Source organism: Fusarium graminearum, chromosome 2, assembly GCF_000240135.3.
Source record: "Fusarium graminearum PH-1 chromosome 2, whole genome shotgun sequence".
NCBI classification, from domain to species: Eukaryota; Fungi; Ascomycota; class Sordariomycetes; order Hypocreales; family Nectriaceae; genus Fusarium; species Fusarium graminearum.
In genome coordinates, this window is record NC_026475.1 from 3284133 (window position 1) to 3301163 (window position 17031).

Below are 17031 nucleotides of genomic sequence, written 5' to 3' on the forward strand. Positions count from 1 at the left end.
AAGCGAGCTCAGATTAGGCACGAGAAATGCAGCTGTTTGGACCATGGCTGCAGGGTTTGCCTTGTTAGCAGCTGTTTGCTTACTGCTATACTTTTCAACTTCGAGAGAGCTTGGGATACATGCATTTTGTGGCTCGATCGCTGGACATGCAGCTATTCTTGCCAATAGCCCTATCCTAAACAACCTATTGAGAACCTCAGGACACTTGAACGACAAAGGTTTGGCTTCTGTTGTGGATAAAGTCCAATTCAAGGTAACGACGAAGGACAGCGGAGATGTGAGCATTGATATCTCCGAGGATGATTCTTTGTTGGGCACAGCAACCCCCAAAAATACTTTGAAGGCTACATCTCGTCGTTACTACTTTGGCAAGCAGAGTAGACTTGAAATCTGTCACAGAGACCAGAATGAGAATGATAAAGCTTGGGTACCTATCACTGGAAGTTTCGCTTTTGTTATTGTAACAATCGCCTTCCCCATCCTGGCCATATGTGCACTGGAACTTCTTTATCAACTTTCCAATCAGAGGCAGGGTCTTATTGATATGCATAAGAACGACTCAACTAGCTTATCATATGTCATCCGCATGGCTTCGACGGCAGTAGCTTTCGCCATTGCCACTATGTTCAACAGTCTCGATTTCACCATCGCGACACTCGCCCCTTATAGTAGTACCCTTCGGTCAGGAAACGTTCAGGCAAACAGGAGTATTTTGTTTCACCTACTTTCTGTCTCTTCGTTCTTAGTTATCATCAAGACCCTTCGAGCTGGTTACTTGGGTGCAGCTACTTCCAATAAATCAACTATCTTGGGCAGCTTTCTCACAATTGTTGTTTCTGGCCTCTGGATCCTGAATGGGAATGTCATTCTTGAGAAACCGTCTTCGGTAATGGTTACAAACTGGCATAATTCATGGCCCATCAGAACTAATGATAATGGAGGTGCTTCTATGGCGCTCAATCTTGTTCGCCATGGCCGCAGCAATACATCTTTGGGAATATGGGAAGATGTCGTCCTCCCAGATATTGAGTTCTCTGATCCACATACTCTGGCATCTGATACTATTACCCAGTTTTCGAACTATACTTACAAAGTCGGAGCTTTGAGACCGTTTCTCAGTTGCATCTCCGTTCCTTGTAAAAACTACACAATTGATGGCGGAAGTGGCAATGTGTCAGTACAGTTTTTTCCTCCATACAATTGCGACGATGTCGATGTTAATGAAGTGGTAAAAATTCCTTATGGATTCGTTTTAACCGCGGACTACGTTGAAGGTTGGTTTGGCAAGTACGTTGACTTGGACACGCACGCCGGCAGATCTGATGCTGACTACCCATCGATCGGCATTGTACTCGGGCAGGTAGGAGACATCTTTGGGCGGGTAAACGACACGGAAATATCCAGGTGGAATTTGAAGGCATTAGCCTACTCTCAGGGCATTGAGGAAGTTCCCATCGACGTCAAATACAAAGGCAATCCCGCGTTGCGCCAGATCAATGAAAAGATGCCACCAAAACTGGAACGAGATAAGGCGTGGAGATGGACGAACAAAACGTCAAAGTCTCAAACATTTGGTTACAGACTTCTTAGCCTCTTCGAAAATCATCAGGAATCTTTCCCCAACGAACGTGCCACGCACTTCGATATGTGCTGTCACCGCAGTAATAGTCATTCATATACACAAGAGCGTATTCAAGGCCGGAACAGACTATTCCATATTCACCTTTCACTTCCCGCTTCATCAAACACAAGTTACTGGTCTCCTTTCACTTGCACTTGTCGTGATCAGACTTATTGCTGGAGCTGGCTCTACACTTCTCGTCTGGCGAATCATTTTTATCCTTCTCGAGCACTCAGCTTGCGTATACCGATTCTGCCCGCCATCAAGGCAGAGATATCGCTGTTTTGGTCCCTGTGGGCAACAATCGCTCTTGCTTTGATGTGGCCTCATGGTTTTGCAGCGCCACTTGCATCATCTTCACTTTCCTGGAACCCCGATACTATATTGCGCAATGACAACCAAACAGCCTCTATAGAAAGGATTGGAGACTTGACCCAATGGGCCGCTATCCTCCATCCCGATATGCGAGCGACCACAGTCATTAATGCCGCGGCCTTAACGGCGAACGATCCAAAATATGCTTTCAAACCAGACACTATCCCCCTACGGAGGTATTTCAACCCAAACGAGAAAATACCTACCAACAGTAGTATCAACCTTCGTGTCCCTTACCTAGCGACTAGCATCCGATGGATCAACGCAACGGACAACGAGAGATCACAACATGCTGGAAATGCAGACTACTCTGATGTCAGTCACCCACTGCAAAGTAGAGCAATAGGAGCAACATCGATCATCATGGATGAAAAATGGAACCCAAGAAGCCAAATACCGAAACAATCATCTATTCTCAAAACAACTAAACTGGTCGCGGTACGACTCTCAATGGTGCCATCTGAGGAAGAGCTCAAAAAGGGACGTCTTCCTAGTGACAAGGACGAATGCCCAACAGTCACGGCTGAGTTCGGAAAACTCCCTCCTGTCGTCCAAAAGAAGGTTCCCGTTATGTATGGGAAAGGCCAAATCAGAACCTATGATTGCTACATACTAGCGGAAGTGGAGATGACTGCTGGCATCTATGAGGGACAGGACTGTGGGGTCGTCTCTTCTGACTCGACATCCCAGTCCTATGCCAACTGCTCAGTCAAGCGCGACGATGAGGCTATCAAAGAGGACTGGCTTCACAGTCTTTCCCTCGATTTCACATCCGAAGTCCTCAAGTATACTGTGTGGCAGAACTTCGCCCAGCCTTGGATTACTCCAGATCTGAATACGTATGTAAATGGCATGCTGACTTTGGGATACCATGCATCTTGGAGTACCTTGATGAGACGACTGGGCAACTATACCGAGCCAATATCTTTTAGAGCGTCAGAAGATGCTGTCTCTTTATCAGTGGATAAGCAAAAGATCTACATCTGGCTGTCAATGAACGCGACTCTCACGTTGGCTGCACTTATCGTTTATGTCGCAAGCATGAAGGCAAATACCAAAACAGTCCGTGATACAACCCTCGCGCCTTTGACGATAGATCTTTCAGATATCTTACACAAACCTGAAACTAGTGGTCTCTGTACGGCTGTAAGTCTCAATGACAAGGACCATAAACTTCCAAGGCTGCGATGGCAGAGAGATGTCAGGGGCAGTGAAGATGATACTGATCAGGCGGCCACATTCTGCTGCAGAAAGATTGTTTTTGCTGAAGATTCGGAGTCAGTGCGTCCTCCCAACACAGATGAAAATTCACAGTCCTGAAGGTGGGCTTGGAACAGCAACATCATACACCATTGAAGGTTGTGAACTGAGATAAGGTGGAGGGATCTGAACAGGGTACACGTCGAATGGCCGGTAGTCGGAAATAAATCATCAACTTGTTGTAGAACCAGCACGTACCGTACAGCGACTCAATCAACCAATCAAACCAATTAAAACTCATTTCCCAGGTTGCAATAATTAATCTTCCATACTCATATACAGCATGTAATCGGCTATTCTATCTACAGTCTCCATGTTGGTCTGAACCTTGACTTTCTCTCGGGCAGGTCTTGCTCAGTCCTCCTTTGCAGAGTTGCTCATGAGTGAGTTGATAACAGGAGTACCAGGGAAAAAGGAAGATCGAATCGTAGGAATAGCGATGGAAGCAGTAAGGCCAAGACCGGCAGTGAGCTCCCCGCCCATTGTTTGAGTGGCGAAATTGGGGTTGTTGACAGTCTGGGTTGCTGTATAAGCACCACCGTCGCCTTCCTTCAGACAAACTCCGGACCCATAAGCATTCTTGCAAATATGTTCAACAACATTGCCCTTGCTACTACCAACGGTAAAGTCATCGACCTGTAGGTCAACACAAGGAACATCAGCAGGGCAGTTGAATTTAATAGGACCTCTCTGACGTCCATCAGTACAACTTCCAGACCACTCTGAGAAGGTCATATTGCTGTAAAGAATGCCATCACCGGCGACGGGCTTCATAGAGCTCCATTCCGCATCGACGTTGAGAGTGTATGCATTGGAGTGGCCCCTGAACTTCTTGAGAGCGATGTTGGAGACGGTACCGCTTCCGCCGTAAGACTTGAACATATACATCTGGTTAGATCCTTGGGTGTATACATTCTTGTACTCGATGTCGTGGATGTTGGTGTCAGTTGCAAGAGAGCCCATAGCGCAACCGCCCGACCAATTGCAGAAGATATTTTCAATCAGCAAATGGTCGGAGGGATTCTTTACAGTGACACACTCGTCTTTGTTGCTGACTTCGACGTCGTGGATATGGATATTGGATCCCCAGACGTCAATACCGTCTAGACCACCTCGTGCGCCTCCGTGGATAACTGTGTTGTACACTTCTCCATCAGAGCAAGTGTCTAAAGAGAAGTGGAAGGCCGGAGCTACATCTGTTAATGTTATACTTTGATCACGAGGAAGAATACTAACAGTCAACAAGGGCCACGTCGTGCATAGAGAAGCTCTTGACATCGAAGAAGCGAAGGATACGAGGGCCGTATTTGTTATCTGTTGCAATGTTTAGTCTTCCTGCTTTCCAACACGATGGGGTGCACTGTACTGACTCTTGTGAAACTCATATCCATATCCTTGAATCGCACCCTGGGAGGTACTGCTGTAAAACTCAAAGTCCTCTAAGTGCTTGAACATAAACATGTTACCGTCACCGGTTCTTTAGACGTCAGCAAAGACTCAGCGCCTATTCTTTGAGGACTTACCCAATGCGGTAAATAATCCCATCAAGACGAAAGCTCATTGGAGTTTTGGAAGAAAGTGTCAACCAAGTACCAAGACCATAGTCGCCAGCCGGGATGACAACTTCTCCACCAGTGGTTTTACAATCATCCCAGGCTTTTTGTATAGCCGCGCTGTTATCGGTCTTGGCATTCGCTTTGGCCCCGTAGTCGGTGATATTGCAAGTTTTGATGGCAGCCTTGGCCTGACGAGGTGTCAATGGTCCGACCTTGCCGTTGAGCTGCGCAGCAGCTTGAACCGCGGCGCCGATGACCACTAGAATAGAAACAAACGAATGACGCATAGTTAGATAATGGATGATGAACGAAAGAATGAAAGAAATTAGGAAATGGTATTAAATCAGCACATATACCGGACGTTTAGTGTAGTACAGGGTGATCGTTGTTTTTAAGAAGTCGGCTTCTTTTCCTCGGCTGCTCAAGCACGGATCAATCTTCCCCTGTCGCATCAAATGAGAGTTTGGTATAAATGAAAATAACCCACTGTACCATACCTTAACCTTGTCAATTAATGACCCGTAGCACTAAGAACAATTTCAATATGGATTCTGACTACTGATGGCAGGGTTTTTGAAACCACTAAGATTGAGCTTGCGTATAGCTATAGCGTGCTAGATCAATTCAGGAATTTCCACCAATAAGCATAGAGCACATTCGGGTTGAGAATGCCGATACTGTAGTTACTACATTCGCTAGTTACCTGAAATCTCACAATGTCGACTTGGTTAGCACAATGATATAAAGCATTGTCACCCCCACATCCCGACAGCAAGTAAATCCATTCCAATCTACATCTCAATGAGCAGTAGAAACAGCGCGATGAGACTTCCACCATGCGCTTATTAATACCCCCCTTTATTCTCATTTTGACTACAGCTTGCTCTTTCCCTGGCTAGTAACCTTCATCAAAGCCAATCCATTACTTAAAACAACCTTACCCCCAGCAACCTGCGTGACAAACCTCACCTCAGACCATTCGCCTTGCTTCTCTCCCATAACCCACGCATGCGTAACCAACTTGTCGCCCGGCCTCACAGGACTAGGAAACCTTGCTTGGTACTCTTTGATATTGGCAGGATCTCCACCACCCAGCTCTTTCAACAGTGCATGAGCCGTTGAGTTCCACGAATACAAACCGTGCATGATGGTCCCTCCAAAACCCATCTTCTGCCCAGGCGCAGGGTCAGCATGCAGCGGGTTGTAGTCGCCGTTTAACCTATAGAGAAGCGCTGACTCAGGCGTAGTCTGAACCTCAATCGTAGCGTCAGGAGCCTTGCCTTCTGGCGGGGGGTAGTTCTTAGTGGCAGGACCCTTGGGACCGCCCCAGTTACCCTGACCGATGAAGAAGCCGCTGCTGATGACGCGCGTATACACCTCGCCACTCTCTACGTCGACTAGGTTGGTCTCGGTCTCGAGGACAGTTCCGGGACGGCCCTTGTCGTAGACACCAATGACCTTTTGACGGATTTCGAATTTGCGGCCGGCCGAGGTGGTTGGGAGGGCCTTGAGGAATTCAATCTTTCGCTGACCATCGACAACACGCGTGTAGTCGAGCTTGGGGATACCAGGGATCTGAACGGCTTTGCTGGCCTTGTAGTAGTCAACTACTTCTTGGGAGTCCTTCTTAAAAGCTGTGAAGGGTTAATTATTGGATGTATATGCACAAGTGACAGGACTTACGAAGGATAACGGGGTAGGTAGGGAAGACGGCAAACTTGGGGTCAAACTCCTATTGTTTGTCAGTACGAGCTCAGTAATCCCAGACAGTGGTGAGAGGTACGTAAAGGAAGTGTAACTCATCAACAGTAGCGCCGATGGTGTTGGCGAATAGTAGGACGTCGCGCTGTAGCCACTTGACCTCGACGGGCGAGTACTCAAAACCAACACCGGGACCTGACATGATGATTGATCTTTCTATAGATGAAGCTTTGAAGAATATGTGTTTTTCTAGATGTATAGGACAAGATTGATGAGAGAAGAAAGAGACAAGCACCCCGGATTAGATCAGCCTATCTTTCGCTAAGAAATTAACCGAGCCTCGGAGAAAGTAAAACGTCGGACGCTGATAGGGCGAATTTAAGCACCTAGCGTCCGAAGGTTTATCCCGAGGTTCGCTGTATGTGGGGGCGGGGAGGGGTACCGGACAGAGCGTGTGACGAATCCGTCTTAATTATGACACTTCGGCCAAGCAACGACAGTGCGCCAGTGTACTCGCCACCGTCATCGGGGATTTCAAAGGCTCTATTGATAAAGTAGTTGGTTGGCTGTGGTTCAACTGAAGTTATAGACATAGTGGTTAATTCCTCTGCCTTTGAGGTGGTGCTTAGCTAGGCACTGGTCGTTTCGAATTTGGTTGTCTCGTCGGTTGTCGTCTCGATACTGCTTGGTACAGTAGAGATGATCTCAAAACTGTTTATTTCGGCAGTGCTTGTCTCTGTGCCAGCTGATGCTTGGTGAGACGCTGTGACAGATGGGTCCTCGCTCGAGCTGTTGGGTTGAGCAGTAGTTGTCTCCTTCTGTTCGGCATTGGAGGGAGGTGTCTCTGCGTCAGTCATCTCACTGAGGATCGATATCTCATCGCCCAACCTGCTTGAAAGAGTCACGCTCGTCACCATTTCATCCAGCAATGTGTTCATTGTAGCAACCGCAAGATATGTAGAAATGTACGAGGAAGATACTGTCTCGACTGATGAATGGGTGATAGATGTCGACGTCGGAGCAGTTGTATCAACTAGCACTGACGACTCAAATGCTAATGTAGCACCGCTAAACTCGTTTGTAGTGGTGGAGTCTCGGTGAGGGCGACATGGACCGGCGCTGACCTTGTGGCACAGCGCAGCTGCAACCGCGAGACAGCGAAAGAGAACCATTATGGATGATACCGGAACCTGACGCTATGGTGGATGGGAGGCGCCGCCACGGGGCCCAACGGCTTTTTAAACGGGCAACCCAATCGGCCTGTCATTCATAACAGGCGAATTTCATTTCCTTCTTAACAAGAAAGTAAATAGAATTGGCATGTGTGCTTGACCATTGTTTCCACGCTAACTAGCAGGTAAGTCCCTTATTTAGGCATATATGCGACGCTATTGACAGTAGTTCAAGCTGTGATAGCAGACTAGAGTCTTGATCTCAAACAGATTTGGTAAAGCTGAATCTTTCTTTACTGGTCCAGGGAGTCCAGAAAAATTGCGGAAAGATCTGGTTGAAATATCGGCAGTTTTTATAGTAAGCCCTTCCGCTGTTTTTCTTGACCCCGAAGCTGGTCCAAGCAGGGTTAGACGACAGAACTACCATGAACTTTGAAAGCAAAACCCAATAACTCCGGAGTCCGTATATCCGGAAAATCCACACTGGAACTCCTCTAACCCATGTAGTAACTCACAACTACCCTATATCTATAGCATCGTGATGTCATTTTTGAAGCCCAAGACTGACGTCCAACACTCCCCATGCTATACATAGTAGTTAGGTACAGCTGGATTATTAACACCCTACATGTAGTAGGAAATGGAAAGTGGGATATCTCCACACATCATGTCGTCATTTCCCTGCCCAATTCTACGGGGTTTTTTCTGTCAAGTCCACTGGTTATAAAGCAAATATCCATGTTTTTTCCCCCCGGGATATAAACCTTCGCTAATTATCGGTGATACATAATACCGTATCAGCTCGTGAAATCTGGTAGTGCCTGTAGATACCAAATTAACACTAATATAGCCGAAACTGGCTAAGACAAGACGTATCTGATGACCCAGTCTAAAGCACTGTCTCCCGTCAAATTTAGAGTCAAACTTGTGCGGCATGCTCCAGGTATATTGAAACGGCAAAAGAAGATCTAGCAGCACCCTCTGCATTTGTTCGAATCCATCAACTCCTTACGAATCAAGCGTGGCTTTTAGAGATTAGCAGGTCGTGGTGCTGTGCTGCAGCTGGGGCATCTCCCCCTGAGATCCATCAACGAAATTGTTAATGCCGATATTAACTTGACAAGATAGCCATCTGACTAATAGCCTACAGACAATTAAGTATTAAATCTGGTAAAACAGATGCTTTATTTATAACCAGTACTATATACGCTAGGAGAGTTTTCATACCGAGATTGGTGGGCTCAAATAGTTAGACTACTGGAGCTAGTTGGGATAATGTCGTCACTGGCATGGCAAAAGCCGACTGTATTCAGCGTCGTGTTTATTTAGCGTCTCTGCATTCCGGCACTGCTCCAATTTTTAACGCTTTCCCTTGTACGTTTGGGTGAAAGTGGAGTGGAATGCTTCTATGACAACATTGCAATATGCATTGAAGCGGACATAACGGAGATACATCTATGGTGAAGAAGCTGTAGTGCGCGCATCGGGCTCATACTAGTGCCCGGCACCGATATTAAGGTTCGAAGGTAGACAAGGTATAAAGAGGCGGCACTTTTCACCACTCTGGAGAACGACCTGATTATACAACCAACCAGACGACTACGTATCACGTTTAATCTACTCTACACAGACAAATATATCAGAATGGCCCCCCAATCATTGCCTAGCCACCCTCTTGGTCGAAATGGCCCTGTCGTTCCCAGGCTGGGACTTGGACTGATGGGTATAAGCGCTTTTTACGGAGACGCCAAACCCGAGGCCGAGCGCATGGCTTTTCTGGACAAGGCGTATGAGTTGGGAGAATGTTTCTGGGATACTGGTATGTCTCTGAATTAAAGCTGCTACAAATATACAAGTACTTATCACTTCCTTCCCCAGCGGACATGTACGGTGATTCCGAAGAACTCATAGGACGCTGGTTCAAAGCCAATCCCGAAAAACGGGATGACATCTTCCTTGCCACCAAGTTTGCCAACAAGTTTTCGGAAGACGGGTCTTTGAGCATTGATAGCACGCCAGAATACACTCTATCGGCCTGCGACAAGTCCCTCAAGCGCCTTGGTGTCTCGTCTGTCGATCTGTACTACTGCCACCGGCTGGACCGGAAGACACCCATCGAGCTTACTGTTGAGGCCATGGTACAGCTTAAAGAGGCTGGCAAGATCAAGTATCTTGGACTTTCCGAGTGCAGCGCCACGTCCCTCCGCCGCGCACACGCCGTCCACCCCATCACCGCAGTGCAAATGGAATACTCACCATTCTCGCTGGAGATCGAGTCGTCCCAATTCAAGCTTCTCGAGACGGCGCGTGAGCTAGGCGTCGCTGTTGTCGCATACTCGCCACTCGGCCGCGGCCTCCTGAGCGGAACATTGCGTTCGCCGGCCGACTTTGGCCCTGGAGACTTTCGCGCACTTCTGCCCAGGTTCACCGAGGAGAACTTTCCCAAGAACTTGGCCCTTGTGGACAAGATACAAGAAATTGCCAAGGCCAAGGGAGTCACGGCCTCGCAGCTGACACTGGCTTGGCTTCTGGCCCAGGGCGACGACATCTTCCCTATTCCTGGAACAACCAGGCAGGACCGATTGATTGAGAATTTGGATAGTTGTAAGGTGAAGCTGAGTGATGAGGAGAAGAAGGCGGTGAGGTCGGCAGTAGACAATGCTGAGGTCGTGGGTGGTCGATATCCTGAAGCTATGAGTAGTTCTAACTTTGCTGACACCCCAGCACTGGATTAGTTAGGTCGAGTCTTTCTGGTTTGGAAAGAGATATGTTGCATCTTCTATTAAAGGTCTCTCAAGATGCGGGTGAGGAAAAACGCCTGTGAACGTTTCGTAACGGAGGATAGCATCAGGAACGATAAGCTCAGACATGTTGATATTGGTATAGAAGTGAAAAAGAAAAGGGCAGTTTGAGTGTTTTTATTTAAGATAAAGGTATATACAACTTCCGAAACTGGTTCAACGGCCAGTATATTTATATGCCATTCATTGTCCATTTGTGAAGCTCCATATTTCCACCATTACCAGGTAGAGTGATCGGGGAGATAAAGAACAGTTGCAATTAGTTAGATGACTGACTTAAACTTACTCTCGGGGATATAACTAACAATTACAATTGGCTGAATCATCCGATCAGTACAACTAAGCCGTATTTGCACCGGTAGGTCCGGTTTGACAAAAGTCTTCCTCTCCATTGGGCAGAGCTGAGTTCGTGCAAGTGCGTTCCCGGTCATGTGTCGGAATTATTCTAGCAGTAGGGCAATTCGCGGGGTTTTCTAGTTCAGCTAGCTCCTCATTATCTTCATCTGGCTGTTAAGCTGTCTTCGCGGCGCTGCCCTCGCCAAGCTCCCCTTTAGTAGGATGAATGTCGCTGCAAATGTGCAGACTCTCAGGTCTTCGTTGCCGACGAGATTATCCGTTTTTGCTCTTGCATTGACATCGCCTTTTTTGCTTTGCGATATTGGACGCTGAAAAATAAGAGCCGTCCGTTTAATTCGCTATACTTGCGGTAGATTCCAAAATTGTCAGATCCAAAAAGGTAGTCTAATCTCTGGGTCCTCAATCATAACCGTAGTCAACAAGCCGATTGATGGTTTTGCATTTCCGGTGGTACTTGTCCAATATCACATGAGAGTATATGGAAATTGTCACAGATGTCGCGACAGATTCTAATACGACGAGCAAAGTAACCGTTACTAGCGCCTTTACAACACTTGTGCCAACTCTATAATCAGTACATCTCATACCTATGGCTGCGGAAGTCATCAGAACAGATATATTCTTTTGAAAAGCCTACTCTCTAATAACCCGAACAGGGTGGTTAGTGAAACAGATTGTTCCACCATAGTTTAGGGAGCGCAAAGATGCCAGGGGCTTAGCTTGCTACTGAATGATAATTCTGACGAAGAAGTCTTAGTACCTTGGCATTTGAACTGAGAATACCTGCTACTGAGTTGTTGACCAGGTAATGAGCTATGTCCACTTCAAGCCTCAGAATGCTAGCTGCAGTGCATGCTGATCAACTCAAGGGGAAGCCAAGACCAGCTTGCATGGTTTAAATCACTGTCTTCTCACATGTGGCCTTATCAAGTGTGACATCGCTCTTGTCGAGCGATCCTTTGAATCATCCAAGACGGTCATGAATGTTATTAATGGTAGTAGTACTCCATGTTACAGCCACGTGCTACGCTGCAGGAATCGCGGAGTCGCCGCTCGCGTGTTAGCAATCTCGGGGATCCTCTAGCGCCCCAATTTTACGAGGCTGAGGTTCCATTACTGGTCGAACTGACCCATATCATTGGTGGAGCTGAGGACCCGGCACTCAGCCGTCTGTTTTACAACTCTTAGTCTTTTCTGTATCGACAAGGGTCCTTACTCTCGAGTCAGAGAGGTACTGCGAATATAAATTGTTCATCATGCTTTGAATGAAGACTCAGCAACTCATTCATCAAGCATCCCTTTTATTACCATTAAAACATCCATCAAGAATGGCTCCCTCATGGGTTGAAAAGTTCATTGTCCGTGACACCACGACACCAGATTCACAAATGCCCCCTCCAGAACATGCTCTCAAACTTGAGTATTGTGTACATGCTGAACACGAGAGAACCCTCACTGTGGTTGGAGATCAATTAACCCGATATGTCATCAAGCGCATTGCGAAGCTGGGAGGCGCCTGGGGAGATGTATGTCATATTTACTCACCTGCCGACGGAGGTCGTGAGGTCGGTTCCCTTGATTTCCGCTCCATACCGCCCAGTATCGAGATCGTACTCGCTAGAGACGGCCGCAAACGCAAGATTAAAACCCCCCCGGCCGTACGAGAATACGAGGCCTTGAGTGGTGTCGGCCCCCTACATTGGAAACCTATAGGCATGGAGCCTTATGGCAGCGCTTCATGGGAGCTGCGGAGCTCAACAGATCTTATCCTGGTAGCAAGCATCAATGGAAATCAGACCCGGGGTTATATCAGTCTATTTAAGAAGGGCTTGGAAGAAGTGGTAATTGAGGAGCTTTTAGTGGTTGGTATCGCCCAGATCGAGGAGTATAAAAGGTTCTTAAGGGTTTGCAGGCGGAGTCTTTTTGTAGTTATGGCAACCTAGCAGTAGATAATCTTGTGCTCCGAGCGAGCGTCTATATGAAGGAGATGTGTAAATAACAACATCGTTCTGCTTCTCATGTCTAGGACGATGGGGTAGGAGTAGGCTGGCCTGAAGGGGTAGTTCCACTACCGCCGGGAGCTCCACCTCCTTGACCACCGCCAATGCCGCTATCCAGGGCATGACCACCCTCGTTATCCAAATATCCAGCAACCGCATAATAATCATCTGAAGCGTGGTCTGCAGTAGTGTTGATGCCAATTTGAATCCAGGCAAAGATTCCCTGGTCGACGGTATCACCAAGATAGACGTATTGAGGGAAAGGATCATAAGATTCATCAGCCTGAATAATCGACCACATATCCTCTTCGTTCGTGGTCACCTCAACAGTGTTGGTGTTGTAGGGTGCAAGAGCCTCAACCTCTTCGCGCAGGTCCTCGGGCCAGAAGAGCTGTCCGATGTGAGAAACGGGACTGTTCCAGACTTGGATGGTACCGTTGGAAGAAACCGATGCATTGGCGTGTGTGAGGAGATGGGTGTGCGTGGCCCGGCCTTCATAGTGTCCAGGGAAGATAGTCTCGAACTGAACCACACCATCGTGGTCGCTGATCTGAATGCCACGAAGGAACGTAGTATTGAGCCCAGCCTGGGAGCTTACGCCAGAGTAAACACCTGTAGCATTACAGTTCCAGACATCGGTGGCCAGGTTGGGAACTCCTCCACAAGTAGAAACATCGACATATTGTACTTCCAGGAATAGGGGGACTCCATCACAGTGTTCATTCTCGATAACGTTGGATCGCAAATACTCGCCGAGGATATAGTATGGGCCGGCAGTCACCTCGGGGGACAGGATACAGCTGGAGTTGGCGCCAAAGATTGTCTCCAGGGGAGAAAACATATCGTTGTTGGAAATGCCAGTCTTGTTGTGATTTATGGCTTCCCAAGCAACAATGTCTTCCTCATCGCGGCGGTGTTTTCTGAGAGCTGATGAGGAATTAGCAAATATTAAAAGCACTAATCTTGTACGTAGATAACTTACAAGTCTTGATACCGAGTCTCTTTCGGAGCTCTTGCACCTTTTGGGCGCGACGCGAAATGGATCGAGCCTTGAGGGCATTCGCATGCTCAGTACCAGAGCATGCATTCAACGATCTCTGACCTAGATTGGCCACAGCGTCTCGAGCCTGAATCTGTCTCTTGATGTGCTCATGGTCATGCTTTTCGCCAGGATGAGCTGTGGCGAAGTCAGCCAGCAGCAAGCCGGTGGAGAAAAGGGTCTTTAGGGAGACCATATTGAAAGTTGGATGGAGAGTATAGAGGATTGGGAAATGCTGAGGGTAGCTGCCAATGATCCATTGGAAAAAGATGACATCTTAGGCCTATATATAATGAAGATACCTCCTGCAGCGGACCGATACCTATTCATGCATGATTCTCGAATGCGTAAGCGGGAGATAGCAATCACGCCCTCGCCTTCAAGTTTTCCACAATATTCGTGTCTCTGGTCTCCCACAACCCGAACCGAAAAGTCGCCTTGTCGGCATTGCAAGCACAAAGTTACGGGAGCTAGTCTAGCGCTAAGTGAGGCCGTGGGTTAATTTTGCACACGACGCGTAATTGCTAACTGGGAGAATTTTACTGGTCAATGCTTCATACCCACGCGATTAGGAGGCTAGCAAAACATTGTGACGTAGGGTAAGGACATGGCAGAAGTGTGAGACCTTTCAGGCTCTGATTTCTGGCTGTGATGAATTCATCAGGCATTTATAATTGTATAAAATGGATTAGGTATATCAATACTCCCGATACACATAATTGTGCAAAGGTCGACCAGGTCTACGGTTTATCTGGAACCTCATCGACGAACGGCATTGTCCTTAGTCTAAGAGCATGGGGAAGCTGTTCCATTTTCGAGCATCCGAGAGTAGTTTCCTAGCTCTGGTCAGGGCGGTCTCGTGTCGCGTCTGCACTCGCCTTCTGCTGCTTCTGTTAGACTTCCTTCAAAGTAACCCTGTTCAATTTGATCTGGATCCGTCCCACCAACTGCAAAGACAGTACTGGCTCATCTACCACAAAAATCACCTTCACCCATGCAATCGAAATCCCAGCAATGTAATATAAAATGCCGGGGCACATCCGGATGAACTTTGTTTCCCATATTATCCGATGTAAGAACACCTTGGCGAAGTGGAACGTTCACGTTGATCGTAAAATGTTCCATCTCGAATAGCTGACCATCTTCTTTACAACATCTGGCCCCTCCTGGAGTTGATATAATGGTAAGGCGCGGTTTATATCTAAAGCTGCTGGTCTTTTTGTCTGGCCATGCAAGTTTGAAGTCTAGAAAGACTAGGCTCCTAAAAATAGCCAGGGGACTCATGATGAATACAATTGGATTTATCTTTACTTACTACCCACTCAAAAGCTGACATGAGAGGAGTTGAAACGAGTGGCAAGGGCTTTAATTTCTATATCCTAGTGATAGTAGTTATTAATCTATGAAATAAATTAATGTGAAACCCAACTCAAATGATCTGTTCAGTTTCGTTCCTAACTGTCTGCTCTATTACACCTTATAAAAATCGCCTAGGATAAACTCTGAGCATCAAATCTCTGCGTCAACCTGAATGGTGTAGGCCTTTTCTGTCTGCTTGACTACAGTAACCTTGACTCCCCATCCAGGAACTGTGTACGAACTCACCCTGCCAGTGTCTAGAGACAGCGTTCCATCGTTTTTGTCGTAGACACTATCAGTACCACAACCGCCAGATCCTGGGGTAACATCTACAACGCGGACAGGACCACTGCCCGAGTTGACCAAGGCATCGATCGTGTAGAGTAATACACCGGGTGCGCAAACACCTGAGTCGAGACCCTCGGGGGTACGTACTTCGGCGACAAGTGCCGAGGTTTGGTTGACGGCGATGACTACAGCCTTGGTGTCATTGTCGGAGGTTTTGGACTCTAGTGGTGTCAGAGTATGCTCAGAGGTCCCTCTATCTACAACACAGTCGATGGAATTGTCATTGATCCAACCCAGGCGCCACTTATCCCAGGCGAAGAAATCGGGGCCAATGCCAGACACATCCCCCATGGCACTCCAGCCGCCGACATAGTAACCCAAACCAAGGTTCTCAAACGGATAGTAGTCAGCCATGCACATAGTGTGTCCCGTTTCATGAGCCAATGTAATCCAGCTTTTCGGACCCCAAGTTGTGAATGCGTCAGTTGCGACTGTGACAGTCTTCCTGGCAACATAGTTACCCTGTCTAGTATTGGCCCGTGTATTGAAGGCAATAGATCGAGAGATTCCTCTGACACCGGCGCTGATAACGGGAATAACGTAGAGGACATCCGATTCGGGGGGCGGAGGACGAGTGCCGTTGGCTGTATAAGCGTCGAGAGCATCCTGGATATAGACTTGATGTTCTGCCCATGTCAGACCTCGCTCCCAGCCATAAGACGCAGCAGATGTGGGCATGCGGTAGAACTTGGACAGATCCGCAGTGATATTGAGGGACAGAGCCCCGTAAGAAGCCTGCTTATACCATTCGATCGTTCGGGGGACTAATGCCTCGTATAGTGATTGAGGAGTTTCGCTTTGAACGGGTTCGGCATCGGAAAAGTCAACAAAGATCATGAAGCTATTGAGAGTTCCTGTACTTGGGACACAGTCCCCTTCATAGTCGAAGCCGACACTCAGATCCACGCCACTGAGAGCAGACAGCTTACAAGCAGCTTTCGATTTAGGGGGTTGCGGTTTGCAAGCAGCAGCGCAGGCTACAGCAGGCCACAGCATAGAAAGAAACAAAGCCTTCATGACTAGTGAGTTTAACTGAAGAAATGGTAAGTGATTGCGAGTGAAGCGAGAACAATTCTGACTTGTACGCTGAGTTGTCCTCTTTATACTGTCCCCATTCTGCAGCTCCAAAGTATCGCCGTGCATTGCTGGGTTGGTGATTTTGCCGTCACTCTAGATTCGTCTACTCCAAAGTCCCAATCGTATCCTCATCGCATTTCAGCTCCAGTAGCCGCTGTCAGCGGCCCTCGGGTTTGATGTCAGCAGGCTACTCGCCTTCTCCGACTTGTGTCTTAATTTCAACAAGTACTAAGCGTCTAGTAGGGCTATGCAATACTTCGTTATGGGGCCGCTAACACCAATTGAGAAAATGGAGCCATTGCATGCTCGCGATGCTGCGCCATAGGGCTACATACATGAGCACAGCCACCGTTAACTCAGGGCCT

General features: G+C 47.6%; 8 protein-coding genes across 8 annotated transcripts; 3 read left to right on the forward strand and 5 right to left on the reverse strand.

Moving 5' to 3' along the window:
- Positions 1 to 43: 43 nt before the first annotated feature.
- Positions 44 to 3316, forward strand: FGSG_04690 (uncharacterized protein; the record flags this gene model as incomplete). Its single annotated transcript, XM_011322573.1, has 2 exons — positions 44 to 2835; positions 2929 to 3316. The coding sequence occupies 2 exons, from the start codon at positions 44 to 46 to the stop codon at positions 3314 to 3316; spliced, it is 3180 nt and encodes a 1059-aa protein (XP_011320875.1).
- Positions 3317 to 3610: 294 nt separating this feature from the next.
- Positions 3611 to 5099, reverse strand: FGSG_04689 (rhamnogalacturonase A precursor; the record flags this gene model as incomplete). Its single annotated transcript, XM_011322574.1, has 4 exons — positions 3611 to 4446; positions 4493 to 4570; positions 4627 to 4733; positions 4780 to 5099. The coding sequence occupies 4 exons, from the start codon at positions 5097 to 5099 to the stop codon at positions 3611 to 3613; spliced, it is 1341 nt and encodes a 446-aa protein (XP_011320876.1).
- Positions 5100 to 5685: 586 nt separating this feature from the next.
- Positions 5686 to 6715, reverse strand: FGSG_04688 (uncharacterized protein; the record flags this gene model as incomplete). Its single annotated transcript, XM_011322575.1, has 3 exons — positions 5686 to 6446; positions 6496 to 6544; positions 6596 to 6715. 3 exons carry the CDS (start codon positions 6713 to 6715, stop codon positions 5686 to 5688), a joined length of 930 nt encoding a protein of 309 aa, XP_011320877.1.
- Positions 6716 to 7142: 427 nt separating this feature from the next.
- On the reverse strand, positions 7143 to 7685 carry FGSG_04687 (uncharacterized protein; the record flags this gene model as incomplete). Its single annotated transcript, XM_011322576.1, has 1 exon — positions 7143 to 7685. One exon carries the CDS (start codon positions 7683 to 7685, stop codon positions 7143 to 7145), a length of 543 nt encoding a protein of 180 aa, XP_011320878.1.
- A 1644-nt stretch (positions 7686 to 9329) lies between these two features.
- Positions 9330 to 10420, forward strand: FGSG_04686 (aldo-keto reductase yakc; the record flags this gene model as incomplete). Its single annotated transcript, XM_011322577.1, has 2 exons — positions 9330 to 9504; positions 9564 to 10420. The coding sequence occupies 2 exons, from the start codon at positions 9330 to 9332 to the stop codon at positions 10418 to 10420; spliced, it is 1032 nt and encodes a 343-aa protein (XP_011320879.1).
- A 1751-nt stretch (positions 10421 to 12171) lies between these two features.
- On the forward strand, positions 12172 to 12688 carry FGSG_12201 (uncharacterized protein; the record flags this gene model as incomplete). The annotated part of the gene is given in 2 exon segments (XM_011322578.1): positions 12172 to 12615; positions 12620 to 12688. Coding segments are annotated over 2 exon segments (513 nt in total).
- Positions 12689 to 12865: 177 nt separating this feature from the next.
- On the reverse strand, positions 12866 to 14078 carry FGSG_04685 (uncharacterized protein; the record flags this gene model as incomplete). The annotated part of the gene is made up of 2 exons (XM_011322579.1): positions 12866 to 13770; positions 13826 to 14078. The coding sequence occupies 2 exons, from the start codon at positions 14076 to 14078 to the stop codon at positions 12866 to 12868; spliced, it is 1158 nt and encodes a 385-aa protein (XP_011320881.1).
- Positions 14079 to 14510: 432 nt separating this feature from the next.
- Positions 14511 to 16606, reverse strand: FGSG_04684 (uncharacterized protein; the record flags this gene model as incomplete). Its single annotated transcript, XM_011322580.1, has 3 exons — positions 14511 to 14528; positions 15198 to 15254; positions 15488 to 16606. 3 exons carry the CDS (start codon positions 16604 to 16606, stop codon positions 14511 to 14513), a joined length of 1194 nt encoding a protein of 397 aa, XP_011320882.1.
- Positions 16607 to 17031: the final 425 nt, after the last annotated feature.